Consider the following 17254-nt stretch of genomic DNA (forward strand, 5'->3'; position numbering starts at 1 on the left):
CCCGATTCGACTTGTCCTTGTCTAGAGAGAAACGCAATGAGAGCAACAGAAATGCAAAGAAATAATCGACATGGCTTTCGCTCGACACTGAGATGCAGGATGCGAGTGACCACACCCGCGTACCTGTCCTCGAACTCATATATCTGCATACGAATCGTGACACTGTGAAGACGTCGTCGTGATAATGCGGGATGCCCTGCAGACCATCCTCGCCGAAACCTCCCGCTACTGATAATCCTAATCGTACCGACTCGATGACGGGTCATCTGCTTCCACCAAGTCATCCATCATCTTCATTGGGATTCACTCCTCTGCCCACTTATTTGTACTCTATCCTAATGGCTTAGATCTATGTACGAGATCAGCACATCGACATCGACATCGGAGACCCATTGCGTGACTCACATATTGACTCAACCATCTAAATCCTTCACCGTAGCCCTGTCGCATGACGACTGAGCACATGAAGACCTCGATAGGTCGAATGTCTCGGAGAGGAACCTTGCCCTGTACGTGAACGTCGTCAGCTCGCCTACCTCCCTCGCAAGTATTCGGTCAAGCTCACCTTGCCGGTAGTCTGATAGAGACCGAGCTCATGCCTAAGCTGTTCTTCCGAGACCGCACCCATCGCGTCGATCTTGTTTCCGAGGATCAAGAAGGGGACTTGAGCAAGAGACTCGATTGACACTATGACACCAGAAATCGTCAGGATATATTCTCGCTGAAACAACAGGATGGAAATGACTTACACAGAGAGTCCAACTCGGCCTTGCTCTCCGCGAATCTCTCAGTGTCAGCACTGTCGACGAGGAAGACGATCCCGTCGACTTCGGGGAAATAATCTCGCCACAATCGACGAGCTTGCATGTGTCCTCCGAGATCGTACGTTGTGAACTTGACGTTGCCGATGGCGAGCTCTTCGGATGCTGCAAAAATGGGATATAGCCGCTTCAGCATATTGGACGATGACATGTGGTTAAGAGGATGAACTTGCTAGGATGAAGAGTAGGTTGGAGAGTGGCAAGTCGGTCGTTCTTGAGCATGTGAAGGAGGGTCTAGAGGGTGGAACAGACATCAGCAACCCAGACGTCAATGAATGTACACTTGCACTCACAGTCTTTCCCGCATTGTCAAGACCGAGGAACAGGAGCTTTGCACCTAGACACAATGAGTCAGTGAAAAGCATTGCCAGCTCTTGACGTCAAGTCGACGTCAATGGGTGTTATGCCACGCACTCTTGTTCAACAGACCTGTGGAAGAGGTCAGCTCCGTCCCAATGGGCTAGAAGATAACGGCAAACTCACCCAACGATGAGAGGACATCCCAGAACCAGTTCTGTTCGAAATGAAAGATGTCAGTCGCTATCCACGCTCACGCCCATTGCTCAGGTCTCTCCACCTGCAATTCTCCCCACATCCCTCCACCTGGAGGGAATATCGCGCCGTGAGAACCGGACTTACGATGATGAACATTGTAAGAGGAGATATGCGATAGGCGATTGAGCTCGAGTCGTTGAGTGTAGTTTGTCTCCTGGACGCGAAGTGATGTCTCAATCTCTCTGCGCAGATTCGAGGTGGTGGTCTCAAGATGAGAGATTGAGGAGTTGGTAGTCGGGTCTAGTTTCCATCATATAAGTTACTGGTGATGGTCCTGGTGGGATCCGGGCGTCATCGAGGATTCAAGCGTTAATCATCTAAGGCGCGCGAAGCGGCAATATCACTTGAAGATTCCAATGTGGCATTTTTTTCATGTTCTGAGGTTCGGTGCCCCACTGTTTCCTGGATATCATTCGTCCGCGTACGAGATCCTCGATCGTCATTCTTCAGAGGACTGATTTGGGCTCGTCAAAACAAAGGACGAGCAGTATCATTCACATCAGCTCTCTCAACAAGAGTCTCCCCTATTTGTCTGCTCTGCTCATTCTCTCCTCGCACTACACGCTAGCGTATAAGGATTAGCATCCTGAGTCGTACTCATATTCCAACAGTCGTCATGTCCAGCGTTTCTCCCTTCCCTGCCGAAGCAGGGCTCAAGAAGCCAGTCTGCGTCTTGTGAGCGTCGATTGTTACTCTCATCATGTGGGCTTGTTTAGCTAACAATTACCGCTTTCAATATCGTAGCTGCGGCTCATCACCCGGCACATCGCCTCTGTTCGTCTCGGCTTCACAATCCGTTGGCGAAGCTCTGGCCGAAGCCAATATACCGCTGGTGTACGGTGGTGGTCGAAGAGGTATCATGGGTGAGTTGTTGATCATGACCATGACCACGGACTCAATCCGGCAGACTTGGTGCACTGGAAAATTCTCCCATGCTGATAGCTGTCTTGTCTTTGCCTAGGTGTGGTATCTCAAGCAGCTGTTAAGGCCAACGGATATGTTCACGGTATCGTCCCTCAAGCATTGACTGGTCGAGCGAGCGAACACACTCCTACTCCTGGTGAATCGACACCCGCACCGAGATCCGGAGGAGCGCTCAAAAGCCAAGAAGGCAAGGGGAAAGACGTTCTGCAAGATGATGATGGACAGGGGAAGATGACCACAGAGGTAGTGGATAGTATGCACGAGGTGAGTAAATGAGGAGATATTGGTCAAAGATCGTCGATGGTGGTTGAAGGAACTGACATATGTGATTCTCTTCTCAGAGGAAGCTGAAGATGGCGCAGTTGTCAACGGGCGGCTTCATAGTCCTTCCTGGAGGGTACGGGACTTTCGAGGAAGCTCTTGAGATGATCACATGGAATCAACTGGGGATTCATCGACTACCCATTCTCATTTTGAACAGTGAGTGGTGGCCTTCTTCTTCATACTGTTCCACCCGATCTCTGCCATATGCCCAAGTACGCAGACATTTCTGTCTCCCCTTTAACTCTTTCTGTCGTCACTCGCTAATCAGAGACGTTCTGCTTGACTTGTATTCATCGTCATAGTTGGAAATTTCTACACACACCTACATCAACAATTCCTCGCTTCGGTCGAAGCGGGCTTCATTGCTCCTGAGAATCTCTCCCTCATGCAACTTGTCAGCCTCGACGGTGATGACCGGGCAAACCTTGACGAATCACGTGCGGGAGATTGGGGAGCGGCTGCTGTCAAGGCGTTGGAAAAATGGACTTTTGACGTGAGTGCCGTTTCTCGGGGATCCTCGAGAGTGAGCTTATGACATTGTCTTTCAACAGGCTGGAGTAGGGTATGGGTTGAATTGGAAGAAGGCGAGTGAGATAGAAGAGGACAAGGACGGATCAGTATGAGCATTCATCTCAATATCGTACATGCTTTCATTCATCACTTTCGCATTTCCAGTCGTCCGCAAATTCTACTTCCACTCCCGAAGCGATCTTCACGACCATGCGATTCACCTCTCCGTCTCCATCTCCTGATCGTCCGACCATCCCAATAACGAGAGAGATGATACCGTTGTTCGATCTGCACATTGAAAGGCTGAGAGAGGCTCATGCGTATTTTGCGAACCGCGACCTGAGGAGATGGTCAATGTGGATTGGGGATGACGTGGTGTGGGAAGAGATACGGAGGGAGTTGGAGGAGAAAGAATTGGTGGAGAGGGGAGATTGGAGGGTGGGTTAGAGGATCGAGAGCTGATAGCGAGTGGTAGCTGACCGGTGACGGCTGCAGGTCCGAGTCGTCATCTCCCCCCGAGGGAATGTAAATGTGCAGGTTGTTCCTGCACCAGCAGATGCGGGTGAGTGGGCTTTATACCTTCCTCGATCCGGGTGGACAGTGAACCTACCGGTCTTCCGCTGTCCTCTTAAATACAAAGTGATGAGGAGTGGACCGTCCGCTGACTCTAACATCACTTGTAGGCCCGTTCACCTTTCATCCCTCGACTTCCACCTCTCATCTGACCCGTCCTCTAGTTCTTGATCCACAGAGCGTGGATGCGTCAGAGGAAAGTCGCCAGGAGCTGGATCTGAGATTGTACAAGACCACGAACAGGGAGATGTATGATCGAGCGTATGAGCGAGGAGGTGAGCCCAGCAAATCATCTTCACCTTGAGGGGTTGCGTTTTGTTAATCGCTGAGGGATCGCTTGACTTATCCGTTGAATGGTTTCCATCCTCGATGATAGCTACGATCTTCCCCAATCATCCTGAAATACTCCTTCATACACCTACCCACCTCCTCGAAACCACCACGTCAAATATCGCCATCCTCCTACCTTCCGGAGAATGGGTGACTCCATCTCTTTCACCTGACCCCGACGAACGGCCATTCTTGAATGGAGTGATGAGAAGATATCTCCTCCGAGAGGGGATTGTGAGGGAGGGTGAATTAAGAATGGAAGATTTCATCAGAGCCAAGAGACACGGGTGGAGAGTGGTTGGATATAATGGATTGAGGTGAGCCCCACCTTTCATGTTGTTTATGGATCGTAGGGATTTGGACTCATGGGATGATTCTTGGCGTCGGACAGGGGTGTTTGGGAAGCCGAGTTGATCTGAAGTCAGTGTATTATCCTGTCTGTCTAGTTGCAGCAACCAGAACCAGAGTCGTTGCATATACATAGATATCAAACCTTTCGATGCAGGGTATATCACGTCTATCTTCCACTCACATATCCCTCAGTCCACTTTGACTCTTCTTCTTTCTCTTGGTTTGACCGAACCGCCTTCCCAACCCTCAATAATCTCCCCAACGACCCAAACGCCCACTCCGAACAAAGCCAATCCCGCCATCCATACATTCAGGTAGACGTCCTTGCCCCTCAATTCAAGTTGGTAAGCTGTACCTAACCATATTGCTTGACCTGCGATCCATACCAAGACTAGAAGGCCGGTCTTACGTGTGGAGATAGCGAGCGTGGGGATGATGTAGGGTAGTAAAGGAAGGAACCACGTGAAGTACTGTGAAAGGCGCGAATACGTTGTCATCAGCTCATGGGGACCAAGTGCGAGTACAGGTTTCACACGTAGCATGATCTGTCAAGAGGTTCAGGAAGCGCAGGAAGTACAATCAGGTTGACCAGCAACCCAGTCGAGAGAGACGGTAGGAGGGGATAGCGGCCACACTCACTTGGGAAGTACAGACTTTGTTGAAGACCACAAACGTAGCGGTCTGAACAAACATTGCAACTTCCAACCCCGTCACTGGGGTGAGTACGAATCCCGCCAGCAGGACCAGCGTGATCTGGGGCAAGAACGATGTAAGAGGATGGCGTAGAATCGTAGTGAGGAGCTGCATGCGCGAGGAATACTGATCCGGGGAGAAGCCGGAGCTTGAAGACGGGAAGAAGGAGAGGTAGATTGGGTAGAAGTAGGGGGAGAAATTGTGTCGATGATCTAGACGATGGAGGTGATACAGATATGTGTGTTCGAGGAACGGCTGGCCCCATCTGTAGCATAGGACGTATTCAGCAGGAGCTATGCAGATACATTCTCGTATTGCTGTCAGAGGGAGGATCAACGGAACATTGTCACTCACATCAACCACAATGCACCGTTGACGATCCCGACAGTCACCGCTGTCGCGAACCCAAATTTCCAGACATCTCTCCCAAACCAACCGTGTTCCCTTCTACTTGCCAACATCGTCCATATACTCGCCACATAGATGAAGGGATACAACTTCCAACTGACTGCCAAACCCAATCCCACCGCTGCCCAAGTGTTTTTCTTACGTTGAAGTGAATATACGACAAATACGACTAGAAGGCAGACGATCGCCTCGGGTGAGCCGCGAGTTGTGATGTTGAGGACGAACGGGTTGAGCGTCCACAGTAGATGTGTTGGCCAGAATGTCGCAGGTGAGGAAGAAGAGAGGAGGAGTGGGGGGATGAGGAGTGACGTGAGAGTCAGAACGATCTTGCCTAGAAGTGGATGAAGTAAAGTCGGAGACAGGAAGAGTGGGAGGAGAGGCGTATAGCGGAAGGTCGCTCGTTCGTATGGACTGGCAATCTATGTGAGCACAGATTCCCGTCCCTCCGGCGACTCATGGACGTCCCTGCTGCCGCAAAGCACAGATCAACCAACTCACTCTCCAATCCTCCACCCGAGCCTAGACGTCAACCGTCCCTTGGCCTCTTGCCCTTCTTGCGGTCGGAAGATCAACCTCGCTCCATCACTGACCACTCTCCAGTCGACGTCGGTGTATTTCAGTCCTCCATACCGTTCAGGATGCGTGTCTACGTGTTCTGCGTACAGCAGAAGGAGAAGATGGACGAGGAATGATAGGATGAGCAGATGGGTCGTTGTGATCCGTTTCGTGAGGGTTCCGAGTCCACCTGGTCCGAGAGATTGAGAGTGTCCGCCCGCGTTAGGAGGCTTTGGAGCCATCTCTGACTCATACCTTGAACGCACAAGTATCTGCTGGAGGAGTCGGACGACAGCACTTCTGCATCCAACCCCTATGAGAAGATGGTGATCCAGTCAAGTGGAGGTTTAGAGAGGTGGATAGAATAGTTCCGTCATCACTCGTGCTGCCCGTTGTGAGCCACACCCCCGGCGTTTCCACCTGAAAGGAACAGAAATGTTCACGTTCAGGGTCCCCTGTGTTGATTTTCTGTGGGACGCGTTTCATGTTTACTGGGAAAAGGACGGGTGTGATTTTTGGATTTTCTTGGACCGAGGGCAAGGGCAGAAGGAGTACTCGTGGTGCACGGATCAACTCAGCTGGGACAATAATAAACCCACCCACCCCCGTTTGTCTCTTCTTGTTCAACTTCTTTCTCAATCTCATCTTTTCCTCATATTGCCATCCTTCCCCTTTCTGCATCAACATCTTCGACAACCATCTCTCAACCGACCAACGCACACTCGTTTGAACACGACCCATCCGCGACTTGCACGACGACACTACACGTATTCACGACAACTCGATAGACTCGACGCGACAAGTCTTGGAACGTACTCACCGCCCGACCAATCTCCGCACCGACCTCCAACGTTGATTGAAACGAGTTGAAAAACCAAAAACCAAAAATAAAAAGACTCACAACCCCCGAATCTAAACTGGACAACGACACCTGGTCCTGGTTTCACAAATCCCGAACCACATCCCTCGCTTTGTCCATCCTTCACCGTCAACACGAATCATCACAACCCGGGTCATTCCATCCCAACTGGTTCTTCGGCAAACTTTCTCCAAATCAACTTCGACATCACTTCTAGACTTCGATATCGACTCTTACACGCAACATGCCGGCCATGATGAACTTGCTCAGTTTGCTTCCCACTCTCGCTCTTCTCGGACTCGCTCTGACAGGTGTTGAGGAGATCCCAGTGAGTGCCCAGCATTCCACAAGATCCGAGTCGGTCTAAACAAAGGACTTGGCATCACATCATCTTGGCGTACAATGGCTGACGTTGCACATCCTTTCCCTCTACTAGTCCGCTCGCGCCGCTGGACACAAAGTGTACACCGGTCGTGATCACCACCGACACCTCGCCGCTCGTGAGGCCGCCGTCCGGCTCGGCTCCGACAACCACGCCAAGAAGCACAAGATCATTCACCGCGATGGCAAGATCATCAGACGCAATGCGGATGGAAGCCAGTGTCGTGTCCGAGGTCAGCCAGGCTCCTTCTCCACCAGCACTTCAATCTCCAGCACTTCTATCACCAGCACATCCAGCGTCACCTCTGTTGCATCCTCTACTACCACGAGCGAAGCCGCACCTACCTCCTCGTCGACCGATGCCGCCACCCTGAGTGTGACGTCCACTGCTGCTGCGGTAGAGAACTGGGCCGCACCAACTGCCTCGTCCGCGGCGCCCGCCCCCGCTGCCACTTCCGTTTCTGTTTCTACCGGTTCCAGCGGATACGGTGGATGGCTCAATAAAGGCTCCAAATTCGGTGCAGCCTGGCCCAACGGTAACTGGGCGCAGTCTACCGACTCCAACTTCATCGGCAACTATGTTGGTCAGAAGACATCCTGGTACTACACCTGGAGTCCGTTCTCTGTTGTAAGTCAATGACTCATTTCTGCTCATGTGAACGGCTGCTGATGATCAGGTGTAGGGATCCGGTGATCAGATGGGTCTCGAATTCGTTCCTATGCTTTGGGGTCCAGGTCAGGTATCCGACTGGTATTCGCAGATGAACTCTTGGCCTTCGACTGTGAAGAACGCTCTCTTCTTCAACGTGAGTGTGGTATTCGACTGAATCAAACAGTACTGACAGGTCGTCACTATACTTAGGAGCCGAACCAGGTTGGCCAGTCAGACTGCGATACCGGTACAGCTGTCTCCCACTGGATGAACGACTTCCTCCCCATTCGCGCGTCCAAGGGTATTCGACTTGGTGGTGCCGCTACCACCTCAGCTCCTTCCGGTCTCCAGTGGATCAAAGACTTCCAATCGGCCTGTACCGGTGCTGGCAACTCTGCCGCCGACTGTGCTATGGAGTGAGCTTGCGTGATCATTATACTGCAATGCGTCAGCTGACGGGATGTGGTACTAGCTTCGTCCCTATCCACTGGTACGACACGACCCCTGACAACTTCAAGCAATACGTCGAGAACTTCCACTCGCAGACTGGCCTCAACATCTGGGTTACCGAGTACGCTTGTCAGAACTTCAACGGTGGCGCTCAGTGCTCCGACCAAGAAAGTGAGTACTTCTGAATGATGCGGCACCTCCACTTTTGGCTGACATGCGGTTTTTATCACAGCCTGGGCCCTCCATACTGAGATGGCGGGCTGGTTTGACCAGCAAGATTACATCGAGCGATACTCGCCTTTTGGTATGATGGAGAACATGCAGGGCGTCAACCAGAACAACGCTCTCATGAACCCCGATGGGTCCATCACTTCTCTCGGTGGATGGGTGAGTGGTACGACATCCAGAACTACAATGCTCAGCTAACGAAATTTCCGTGTAGTACATCTCCTCCGCCTAAGCGCTTATTTCTTCTCAGCCTCTCGTTGACGTGACCGAAATAACGAAAATCAACGGACGACCAAGAACCAAATGACAATACCCTGCAAGCTCAGCTTTCTTTTTCTCTTCCACTTCTTTGATATCCGCCCGCGGCAATATCCTTCTTCTTCCTTTCTGTTTTCTCACTCAGCTTGATGCTGGACGATGAGAACGGGCTTCGTATACCGGATTGATGCATAGTGTTTGGACGTATGCTGTGCACATCTTGTCAGAGTGACATGATCGAGTTTGCACCATGTTATTGTTGATGAGATCTGACGAGGAAGAGAGCCGCGGCCCCGGTGCCCTCAGGGCCGCCCACACAGCTTGATGATCGACGCGCCACAAGAGATGCGATGACCGAGATTTCAGTGATTCAGTCTCGTAGGGTCTCTCCTCCAGTCCGCGAATCGATCATCTTGTGATGTACCGTCCCAGCCAATCCTCACTGCATCATATGCATCAAAGGAGTGTCTGACCGTGAGTGAGTGAGTGAGTGGTATGTGTGACGCAACAGAGATCCTGTACCCACAATTTCGGTCCGATCTACAACTGACTTCTACCAGACAGAGCAGAGTTAGCGTTACAAGTCTGAAACCCTAAATGTTTTAGCTCGCCCCTACTGACCCAAGTTACGTCCTCACCCCCTCTTCGCTTGCATTGCACGCACGCACGCCCACCGCCTCGCACAGCACTCGTTTCTTTTGTTTGCATTTGCATCATTAATATTGTATCGGTAAGAATCACCACTACTGCTCACTCTTCCAATCTGTTTCTCGTCCATTTCTCTCCCTACTTGCTACTTCCGCGATTGGCACATTTTCAACCATATACATTCAGTCGCTCCACAAAACAGAACCAACAATTCACAATCTCTGATCTTCACATACACCCATCTCGACCACTTGAAGCGATCTCCATCTCGCCACTCTTCTCGTACGTCACAGCTTCACGCGCGTGAAACTGGTCTACATCCACAGCCACCAACGCACCCACTCAACCACTTTCACTCATACCACCTGTCATCTATACATTCACACGTACACACACACGTACACACACACACACCAACAAACAAACACCCACAGACAAGATGAAATTCACTCCCTCTCTTGCGCTTTCCCTCACCCTTCTCTCGACCCTGGTCTCAACCTCGGCAATTCCCAACGTCCCAGCTGCGGGTAACGACGACCTCATCGCCAAATCCAACATTGTCATAGCTGCTCGGAACGGAGGCGATTCCCCCTTTATCTACCACAAGAGACAGACCACCACTCCCGATGCTGGGAGCGGGGACGGATCCACTACGTCAGGCGACGATTCTGGCGCTGGTGCAGATCCTAGCGACAGCGGAGATGGTTCGGATGCAACTGGCGCAGCTACTGCTGGTGGGGCGGGTGGAGGTGAACCTACTGCCAGCGCTTCGTTCGACGGGAGCGGTGGTCAGGAGTCGGATAGCGGTCCTGCGTGAGTGGGCTTTCTGCTGTTCTGGGTTATGTTCGAGCTGTGTCTGGCGGAATAAATTGCCTTTTGCTTTGGATCTTATCAGGCTAGTACCAATCTACGAGCTCAGCTTCGTTAGGAACGATGCTGGGGTCAGCTCGGAACGCAACTCGTCTCGATTTGATAGCAAGAGAAGATATGCACGATGCTGACTTGCTTTCCCAATCTTTCACTTAATCATACCACAATTACCTTGAACCAACCTTCGCCCACGTCTCAGCCTCACCACCTCCGCCAGTGACACCGATGCGGCTCCCACCGTCCAGTCCCTGACCTCGGACTCGGCGCCAGCCACAGACCCCAACACAGTCATTCCTACCAGTGCGACACCCGCTGCCAGCTCTGCCAGGGTCACCTCGAGATCTTCGGGAGTGACCATGTACAACACCACTACCAGGAGCAATGGCGCTACTTCTACCGCTCCTGCGCAGACTGTAAGTGCAGCCATACTCTGACTCTACGTTCTCTCCCCATTAGAACCACCACTGATCTATGAATGTTGCACCAGACCTCGCGAACAAGTACTTCGGCTTCGGCAAGCTCCTCGTCCAGTGCTGCCTCGCCAGTGATCGGAGGCAGCGTCCACGTGGTCTCCCTCCTCGCCGTCGTTGTGACCGGTGGACTCGGCATTGCCAGGATCCTCGTTTAAGCAGGACTCAGTCCCATGTTTCAAGACACGAGTCGACACATTTGTCTCCCTTTCCTTTGCACGGACCATTCCCGCACCAGCACCATCTCTCACTGATTCGTTTGATACGATATCAGCTTGTAGTCTACCCATTCCATTCTCAAATCCAACTTTATGCATTGTCATGTCTAGCCGCTCGTCGAGTCGTCTGTGTGTACTCATTTGCATATTTGGATCGTAGAAGTGCTCTGCTAAATCTGTCTGGCTGGCTGGCCATTTGGCATGCTGAGCAGAGACTTCCGGTTTTTAGGTCGACGAAACGACATGGAAGAGGATACGCTGTCACTGTCCGGGCTGTACACCTCAAGGTACGGAAACGTTCCGTATCTCATACGGAAATGTGCGGGAATTTTTGCACTTTGGAAGGGAGAAGAACTGCGGGAGCTTTGTCGACTTATGCGGCAAAGTGCGGGTCCTTGTGGCATCTTCAGTAGCTCTGAAATGATCATCCTTGAAATCGTCCATGCATCCCATCCGCACGAAATCATCATCCAACAACACCAACAAGAACCATTCCTCACAGAGGCATGTTCGATCCTATCAAAGGATGGAATACCCCATGACGCTCACCAAGAAGGTGAACCCGATCACGCCCAAACCTTGGTGGATCGCGGCCGCACGACCAGATCCACTGGTAGCGTTCGAATTGGCAGCTTGAGCCAAGGGAGCCGTCGAGGTGATTTGAGCAGATGTCGATGATCTCGAACTTGGGACCGCTGTGACGAGTGCGGGAGCGGCGGAAGTCGCGTTGACTAAAGGGATTGCAGATGCGGGGGTGGAGACGATCGCGGCGGACGTGGATGTACGGGAAGCAGGTCTGGATGAACGAGATGAAGTCCTGCTGTAGTTGTAGTTTGAAGATCAGCTTGGGTGTGACTAGCAAATGCGAGTGTTGGGCGATTGCTGTAGGGTCAACGCTGTAAGGATACTCACGAGACGGAAGATGATTTGCTCTTGGTGCTTGCGCTAGGTACTGGTGCAGTACTTGCAGGTGCTGCGTGAATTACAAATGTGAGAGTCAGTCTTCTTCTTAGCTGACACAATACACGACTCACCACTCCAACTGTCTACAGTTGCACCTGCACCTGCACCTGCACCTGCATCTGTTGCACTAGCACTTTCAGTGGCGCCTTCGCCATCACTGTCGCTCACACTCGCACTGGCACTGGCACCCCCACCGGCACCAGCGCCAGCACCAGCATTAGGATCAGCAGCGCTTGCCGCCTGTCTCAAACAACTATCGTCGTCCGAAGGTTGGACTTGGACGTTCTGAACGTAACCCGTCTGACCCGTCGAATCGGTGATTTGGAAGATAAGATCGTCGCCTGACGATTCTTTGACGGTCCAGGTGGTCCAGTCGTCGGTGAGATCATCGAGTGTGTCGATAGTCGTCTCTCCGACGTAATAGCCTCCAAGACCGATTTCCAGCGTGACGGGTGGCTAAGTGCAGGATGCAATTAGCACAGAGCAGGAAGGGCCAGGCCAACGAACAAAGAGGGGATGGGTGGAGACCTGCGTCACTCACAGTAGTCCCGGTCCAAGTGATGGTAGCTTGTCCACATTGGTTGACGTTGTACGCCGAGACGGTAATGTTGTTGACTGTGGTCGCGTCAGCATGGTCCTTGGCGATGGCGCGACAATCCTCTCGCCGATTCAAGCACTACATCGCGCGTTCCAAACACACTACACACGCCCCTACTCAAATCTCATCTCTAGAACGTTTCGAGGAATTCCATTTCTCGGCACCCCATTGTCCCGACAAGTGTGGTATCTCTCGCTTCTTTGCCTGCACATACCAACAGACATCTAGTCCACTCACCATATCCGCCCGCCAGCACCTCACCGACCCTTGCTCCAGCCCTCTTATCCCCTACTCTCGCCTCCCGTGCATCTGTCCCCGAACCAGCGAGGAGAAGAGCGAGACCCCCGACGATACCAGTGTTGATCGTGAACATTGTTGCGATGATTTGATTCGGTTTGCGTGTCGTGTCGTGTTCCGTTGATAGAATCTCGTGTGTCGTAGTAGTGGTAGTAGATAGGAACTACTCTTGTGTGTGCTGAATGAACGTTGACTGTGATTGTGACCTCTCCTGGAGGATTTAAGAATGAGGAGTTTGTCGTCGAGACGTTGAACAGAGGGTAGAATGAGATCAAAAGGAGACAATTGATTGTTATATCTACCACTCCGATCAAAGTGTTTTTGTAGATACGTATCTACAGTAAGAGTGCTTTGCTCGCGTTCGTTTCGTTTCGTTTCGCTCGGACCAACAAACCGGAATGTGACGAGTGATTTGGTCTTTTTCTTACGAGATGATGACAATAGATGCGTTTCGTCTTTTCCTGCTACGTGCCTCGGAGCGAGCAAATTCTCCACCTGCGCTCTCTCTCACTCTCTCTCTCTCTCTCTCTCTCTCTCTCTCTCTCTCTCTCTCTCTCTCTCTCTCTCTTAAACACGGACTCGCGTTCTACAAGCACTGTCTTCTTCTTCGTCTTCTTCTTGGCACTCGCTCTGACCCCTTTTCACCGATTAGCGCAGGGAAATCCGCAGAATTGTCAGATCAGACGGATCTTCTCGAGGGGCAGACGCGTTTTGCATTCGTAGCGAAAAGATGGAACGCGACGCGTCTGCGCTTCACACCTGCACGTTCCTGACCTATTCGCCTACAGCACCAAGAAAAAAACCAAAAAGAAATCAAGAAGGGAAAGGAGAGATCGACATGACGTTATTCATGAGGGCGTCGTCATCCTTCTGGCGAGCATGAGTAAGATCTACGAGCTGTTTTTGACGCGAGAGTGTTTGTGGTCTGGTCGGAAGTTGGGCTGGCGAAAACCATCGTGTGATTGCATGGAGGGTGGCGCTGAGTCCCGCTTCGAATGAGTAAGGTGGCGTGTAGCGCGTGTCTGTACTCAGTGCGACATGGAGGGCGCGGTGAGGGGGGTGAAGGACAGCGAGAGGTGAATTTTTTCAGGTGTGAGTGAGTGGGTAAATGCGACTGCAAGTAAAGCTTGGCGAGTATTGCTTTGATTGATTGACCGCTCAATACATGTCGTGAGCACAGTCACCTCCGTCCCTTAAGATTCGACGGGGGAGTGCTTCATCACAGCTTGCGGATGACCACCACCACTTTCGTCGAAAACACACAGGATGCGATGTTATATCCTTGGAGTGCGGATCTTGGATGCTCCAGGAGAGGGAGAAGGAGGGTGGGTCGCTAGTCGTGAGAACCTCGGGTTCGAGATGTGTATTCCTTTCCGCCCTTGCATACTGTCATGGAACGATTGTCAGGTTTGCAAAAGGCGCTGACCGAGTCGAGCATGTCAAGTCAGCGTGAGTAGACTACGACGAGCACGTCAGGCTCGTCTCCAGTCGAAAGCAGACACTTCCTTGTTTGCTCGGACTGTCCAACATCGTTGTTGACTAGGTTGATGTCGAGCGCAAGAGCCGGCCAGAAGGGCATTGTTGTATACTGTAGGAGGGTGTTCCTGATCGCTTGTGATAAGCTGATACCTGTCGGATCTATCAGATTTGGTTGTAGAGATCCATCTCCTTGCAAACATGGTATAGTACTCGCCATCGAACCTGCAGTCCGCAGGAGCATAGCGTGATAATCGCTGGCAGAGGGGCGTCGAGCTGCATGCCGATCTCATTACATCTTCTGAAGTATCTTCAATCGATCACCGTTGCACGCCCGTACATCCAATTTATTATGGCAATCCCCCCACCTGAACGTGGTTGACGATCACGTCACAACTCATCTCCGTCTCCACTGAGACATCCACCGTGTCTCGAAACATGCTTCTAGATCTTCGCGTCCGTACCAGGGCGTTGATGACCAGGTCAATTCTCGTTGATAGTGGTCCGTCCGATACTCCACCAAATAACACTCAGTCTCAGCCATCATTCAATCAAGTTGCCAGAATAGACAAGGAAGCGGTTTCTGATCAAGCACAGAGACAGGTGTCACTTGCCATCTCTGACTTGAGTCTCGATACAGGGTACCACCCACTCAGGTATGACGGCTTGACATCCATCGACAGATGGTGCCTGCACCTGCTCCCTTCTTGGCCCGGTCCACGATCACAGATTATAAGTCCAAGACTGCAAGAGATGTTAGCGAAGCCGAATACATCAGCCTCTCTATCTATCAGGAGCTAGCCTCCCCCACCCCCACCCTCTTTCTCCCCGTCCGAGACACCACATGTCAAGGTACAGCAGCCACAGCCGCGCCTTTCATTGCCGACAGCCCATGTCTTATGCTGAGATCGATTCCATGACTCAAGCGAGATCCGAATTTGCTCGATCACGTGCTGGCGAGCTGCATATATTACAGTAGGATACTCGAAACTATTGTGAGGAAAGCTTTCGGACTTTCAGATTCGTAACGAGTCGTATTTTTGTAATCACCTATTCTCTTGGCGAGAGAGTCTTGGCACATCCCTTAACCATCCGCTCGTTGGCTTACTTAGAAAAATTTGTTCACCGGTGTATGCTATTTGGCAGAGTCCACGAGGGAGACCTTTACATGCACACACTCCAATCGGCCCACTCTGCAAGTGTCAAGGGAGATTAAAGGAGATTTGCTTGTCCCCTAGAGCTTGCGTGCTCCCATTGTCATCAGATCACTAACCATGTGTTTTCATGCTTTCTTTGCGCTTTCCACTTTTTTACCTTTTTGTTCTCATCCAAACCTTATTACCGAGTACTGCCTTGTCATGGGGTGGGATTCAATGTTGGTTTTTCAGGGTCTGACGCCACCTTTTACTTTATATTTTCCTTGCTGTTATATTCTCGTCATTCCGTTCCGTGCCGGGTCTGCCGCACTTGGGAAAATTGAGAATAAGCACGTTTTGCACCTTTTGCGGTGCATCCTCGTACGTGGGAACGACTGCTCTTCACCCAAATGACATACATCGTTGTCGCCTTGGTGGTCAGGATTACAATTTGGCCCCCTTCTCCCTTTCACGTGAACAAGCCGTGATGAGTGCGAGAATCTTCACAAGGCGAGAGGGGCAATATCATTGTCGTCCATCAAGTATACGGTGGCGGGCGCAAATGGGCACAGCCTTCTCTGTCGTGTTATGGGTTTGATGAATTGATCAGTCCAGTCAAATCGATTTGTTTGCTTGCCCGCATGGAAAGCAAGTGCCATACGAGATAGGTTGATTGGTCGAGAATCGAGCATGGCAGGCGAGCCTTCTGAACGTTGGTTTCGACTTTTCTTCCGTGCATATATGGGTTGGACCTCGACCTCGATGCATCTGGATGATATTACCGGTTTTCGTTATTTATCTCTGTCTTTCTTCTTTCGTTCTCTTTCTTATCTTTCTTTTCCATTTGACAGAAAGGAAGAAAAAAAAAACCCCCCTTGTCGATCGCTCTCTTCTGTCAGTAGTACAGCTGTCGCCGAAACGAGCTTCAAGGTCGATTCCCCCCCCCTCCCCCGTCCTCTGTGATCATCTCCAGCGCCATTCAGCTTTTCATGGATCACCGAGTGCCGTCATCGTTGTAAGTGAGATTTAAACTTTCTGGGACCGATGGGATTTGTCAAGGGTCGGAAGACAGGGGAGAAAGGGGAGAAAGGGTTGGAAAGGATGAAAAAGATCCCACCCTCTCTCTACACGCCGTGAGCATCAGTTACCACATCCGGGTCCCTTTGCCGTCTTGAAATTCTCCGCTTCCGATCTACATCATCATGGCGTACAAACCCTGCTGTTCACTGGCTGGAGAAAGGAAGAGATGATCATCATCCATCCACTATATCGCCTCGATTTGGGCAAGCATGGATCTCGAGATGCATGGTGGCGCAGCAGGAGGGGGATAGATTAAATCCAGGACGAGCAGGCGCTCATTCCCCTCGGTTTTTTCAACCCAATCAACTGGTTTTTCCTCTCTCTGCCCGGTACAGGTCATAGCGGACGAGGAATAACCAAAACGTGATTGGGAATCTCCTATCCCCTTCCGTTAATGTTAACCTTTGGCTTTCTCTTGATGCGGAGGCGTTCCTTAGTAGCCTTTTTTCCCTTGACTTCTCACTTTCTTTTTCCTACGAACTCGTCGTCGATTTGCGTTTGCTTTTGTCTCCTTGCCTCTTATCCTTCTTTCAACTTGGCTTCTGACTAGCGCATCGGCTGCTCCTAAGCGGGGGGTTTGTACTTTCTCCAGTCAGTCACCCAACTCGACCCACACACACTCAAAC

The 17254-nt window shown here is 51.3% G+C and overlaps 6 protein-coding genes across 6 annotated transcripts; 3 read left to right on the forward strand and 3 right to left on the reverse strand.

The window, feature by feature from the left end:
- Positions 1-343: 343 nt before the first annotated feature.
- Positions 344-1472, reverse strand: IAR55_000277 (small COPII coat GTPase; the record flags this gene model as incomplete). The annotated part of the gene is made up of 9 exons (XM_066943413.1): positions 344-349; positions 406-507; positions 566-687; positions 750-926; positions 995-1055; positions 1115-1158; positions 1236-1250; positions 1305-1335; positions 1461-1472. 9 exons carry the CDS (start codon positions 1470-1472, stop codon positions 344-346), a joined length of 570 nt encoding a protein of 189 aa, XP_066805955.1.
- A 520-nt stretch (positions 1473-1992) lies between these two features.
- On the forward strand, positions 1993-4456 carry IAR55_000278 (uncharacterized protein; the record flags this gene model as incomplete). Its single annotated transcript, XM_066943414.1, has 11 exons — positions 1993-2051; positions 2121-2239; positions 2338-2564; positions 2642-2780; positions 2927-3117; positions 3176-3241; positions 3300-3572; positions 3630-3696; positions 3818-3982; positions 4084-4354; positions 4429-4456. 11 exons carry the CDS (start codon positions 1993-1995, stop codon positions 4454-4456), a joined length of 1605 nt encoding a protein of 534 aa, XP_066805956.1.
- A 120-nt stretch (positions 4457-4576) lies between these two features.
- Positions 4577-6286, reverse strand: IAR55_000279 (uncharacterized protein; the record flags this gene model as incomplete). The annotated part of the gene is made up of 4 exons (XM_066943415.1): positions 4577-4858; positions 5028-5346; positions 5436-5900; positions 5988-6286. The coding sequence occupies 4 exons, from the start codon at positions 6284-6286 to the stop codon at positions 4577-4579; spliced, it is 1365 nt and encodes a 454-aa protein (XP_066805957.1).
- An 861-nt stretch (positions 6287-7147) lies between these two features.
- Positions 7148-8846, forward strand: IAR55_000280 (uncharacterized protein; the record flags this gene model as incomplete). The annotated part of the gene is made up of 7 exons (XM_066943416.1): positions 7148-7231; positions 7340-7912; positions 7968-8090; positions 8147-8352; positions 8409-8557; positions 8619-8773; positions 8829-8846. 7 exons carry the CDS (start codon positions 7148-7150, stop codon positions 8844-8846), a joined length of 1308 nt encoding a protein of 435 aa, XP_066805958.1.
- A 1113-nt stretch (positions 8847-9959) lies between these two features.
- IAR55_000281 (uncharacterized protein) lies at positions 9960-11018 on the forward strand (the record flags this gene model as incomplete). The annotated part of the gene is made up of 3 exons (XM_066943417.1): positions 9960-10333; positions 10590-10803; positions 10878-11018. The coding sequence occupies 3 exons, from the start codon at positions 9960-9962 to the stop codon at positions 11016-11018; spliced, it is 729 nt and encodes a 242-aa protein (XP_066805959.1).
- A 579-nt stretch (positions 11019-11597) lies between these two features.
- On the reverse strand, positions 11598-13012 carry IAR55_000282 (uncharacterized protein; the record flags this gene model as incomplete). The annotated part of the gene is made up of 5 exons (XM_066943418.1): positions 11598-11898; positions 11991-12051; positions 12113-12497; positions 12583-12656; positions 12877-13012. 5 exons carry the CDS (start codon positions 13010-13012, stop codon positions 11598-11600), a joined length of 957 nt encoding a protein of 318 aa, XP_066805960.1.
- Between the last annotated feature and the right edge of the window lie 4242 nt (positions 13013-17254).

The sequence above is a fragment of the Kwoniella newhampshirensis genome, chromosome 1, assembly GCF_039105145.1.
Source record: "Kwoniella newhampshirensis strain CBS 13917 chromosome 1, whole genome shotgun sequence".
Classification (NCBI taxonomy): Eukaryota; Fungi; Basidiomycota; class Tremellomycetes; order Tremellales; family Cryptococcaceae; genus Kwoniella; species Kwoniella newhampshirensis.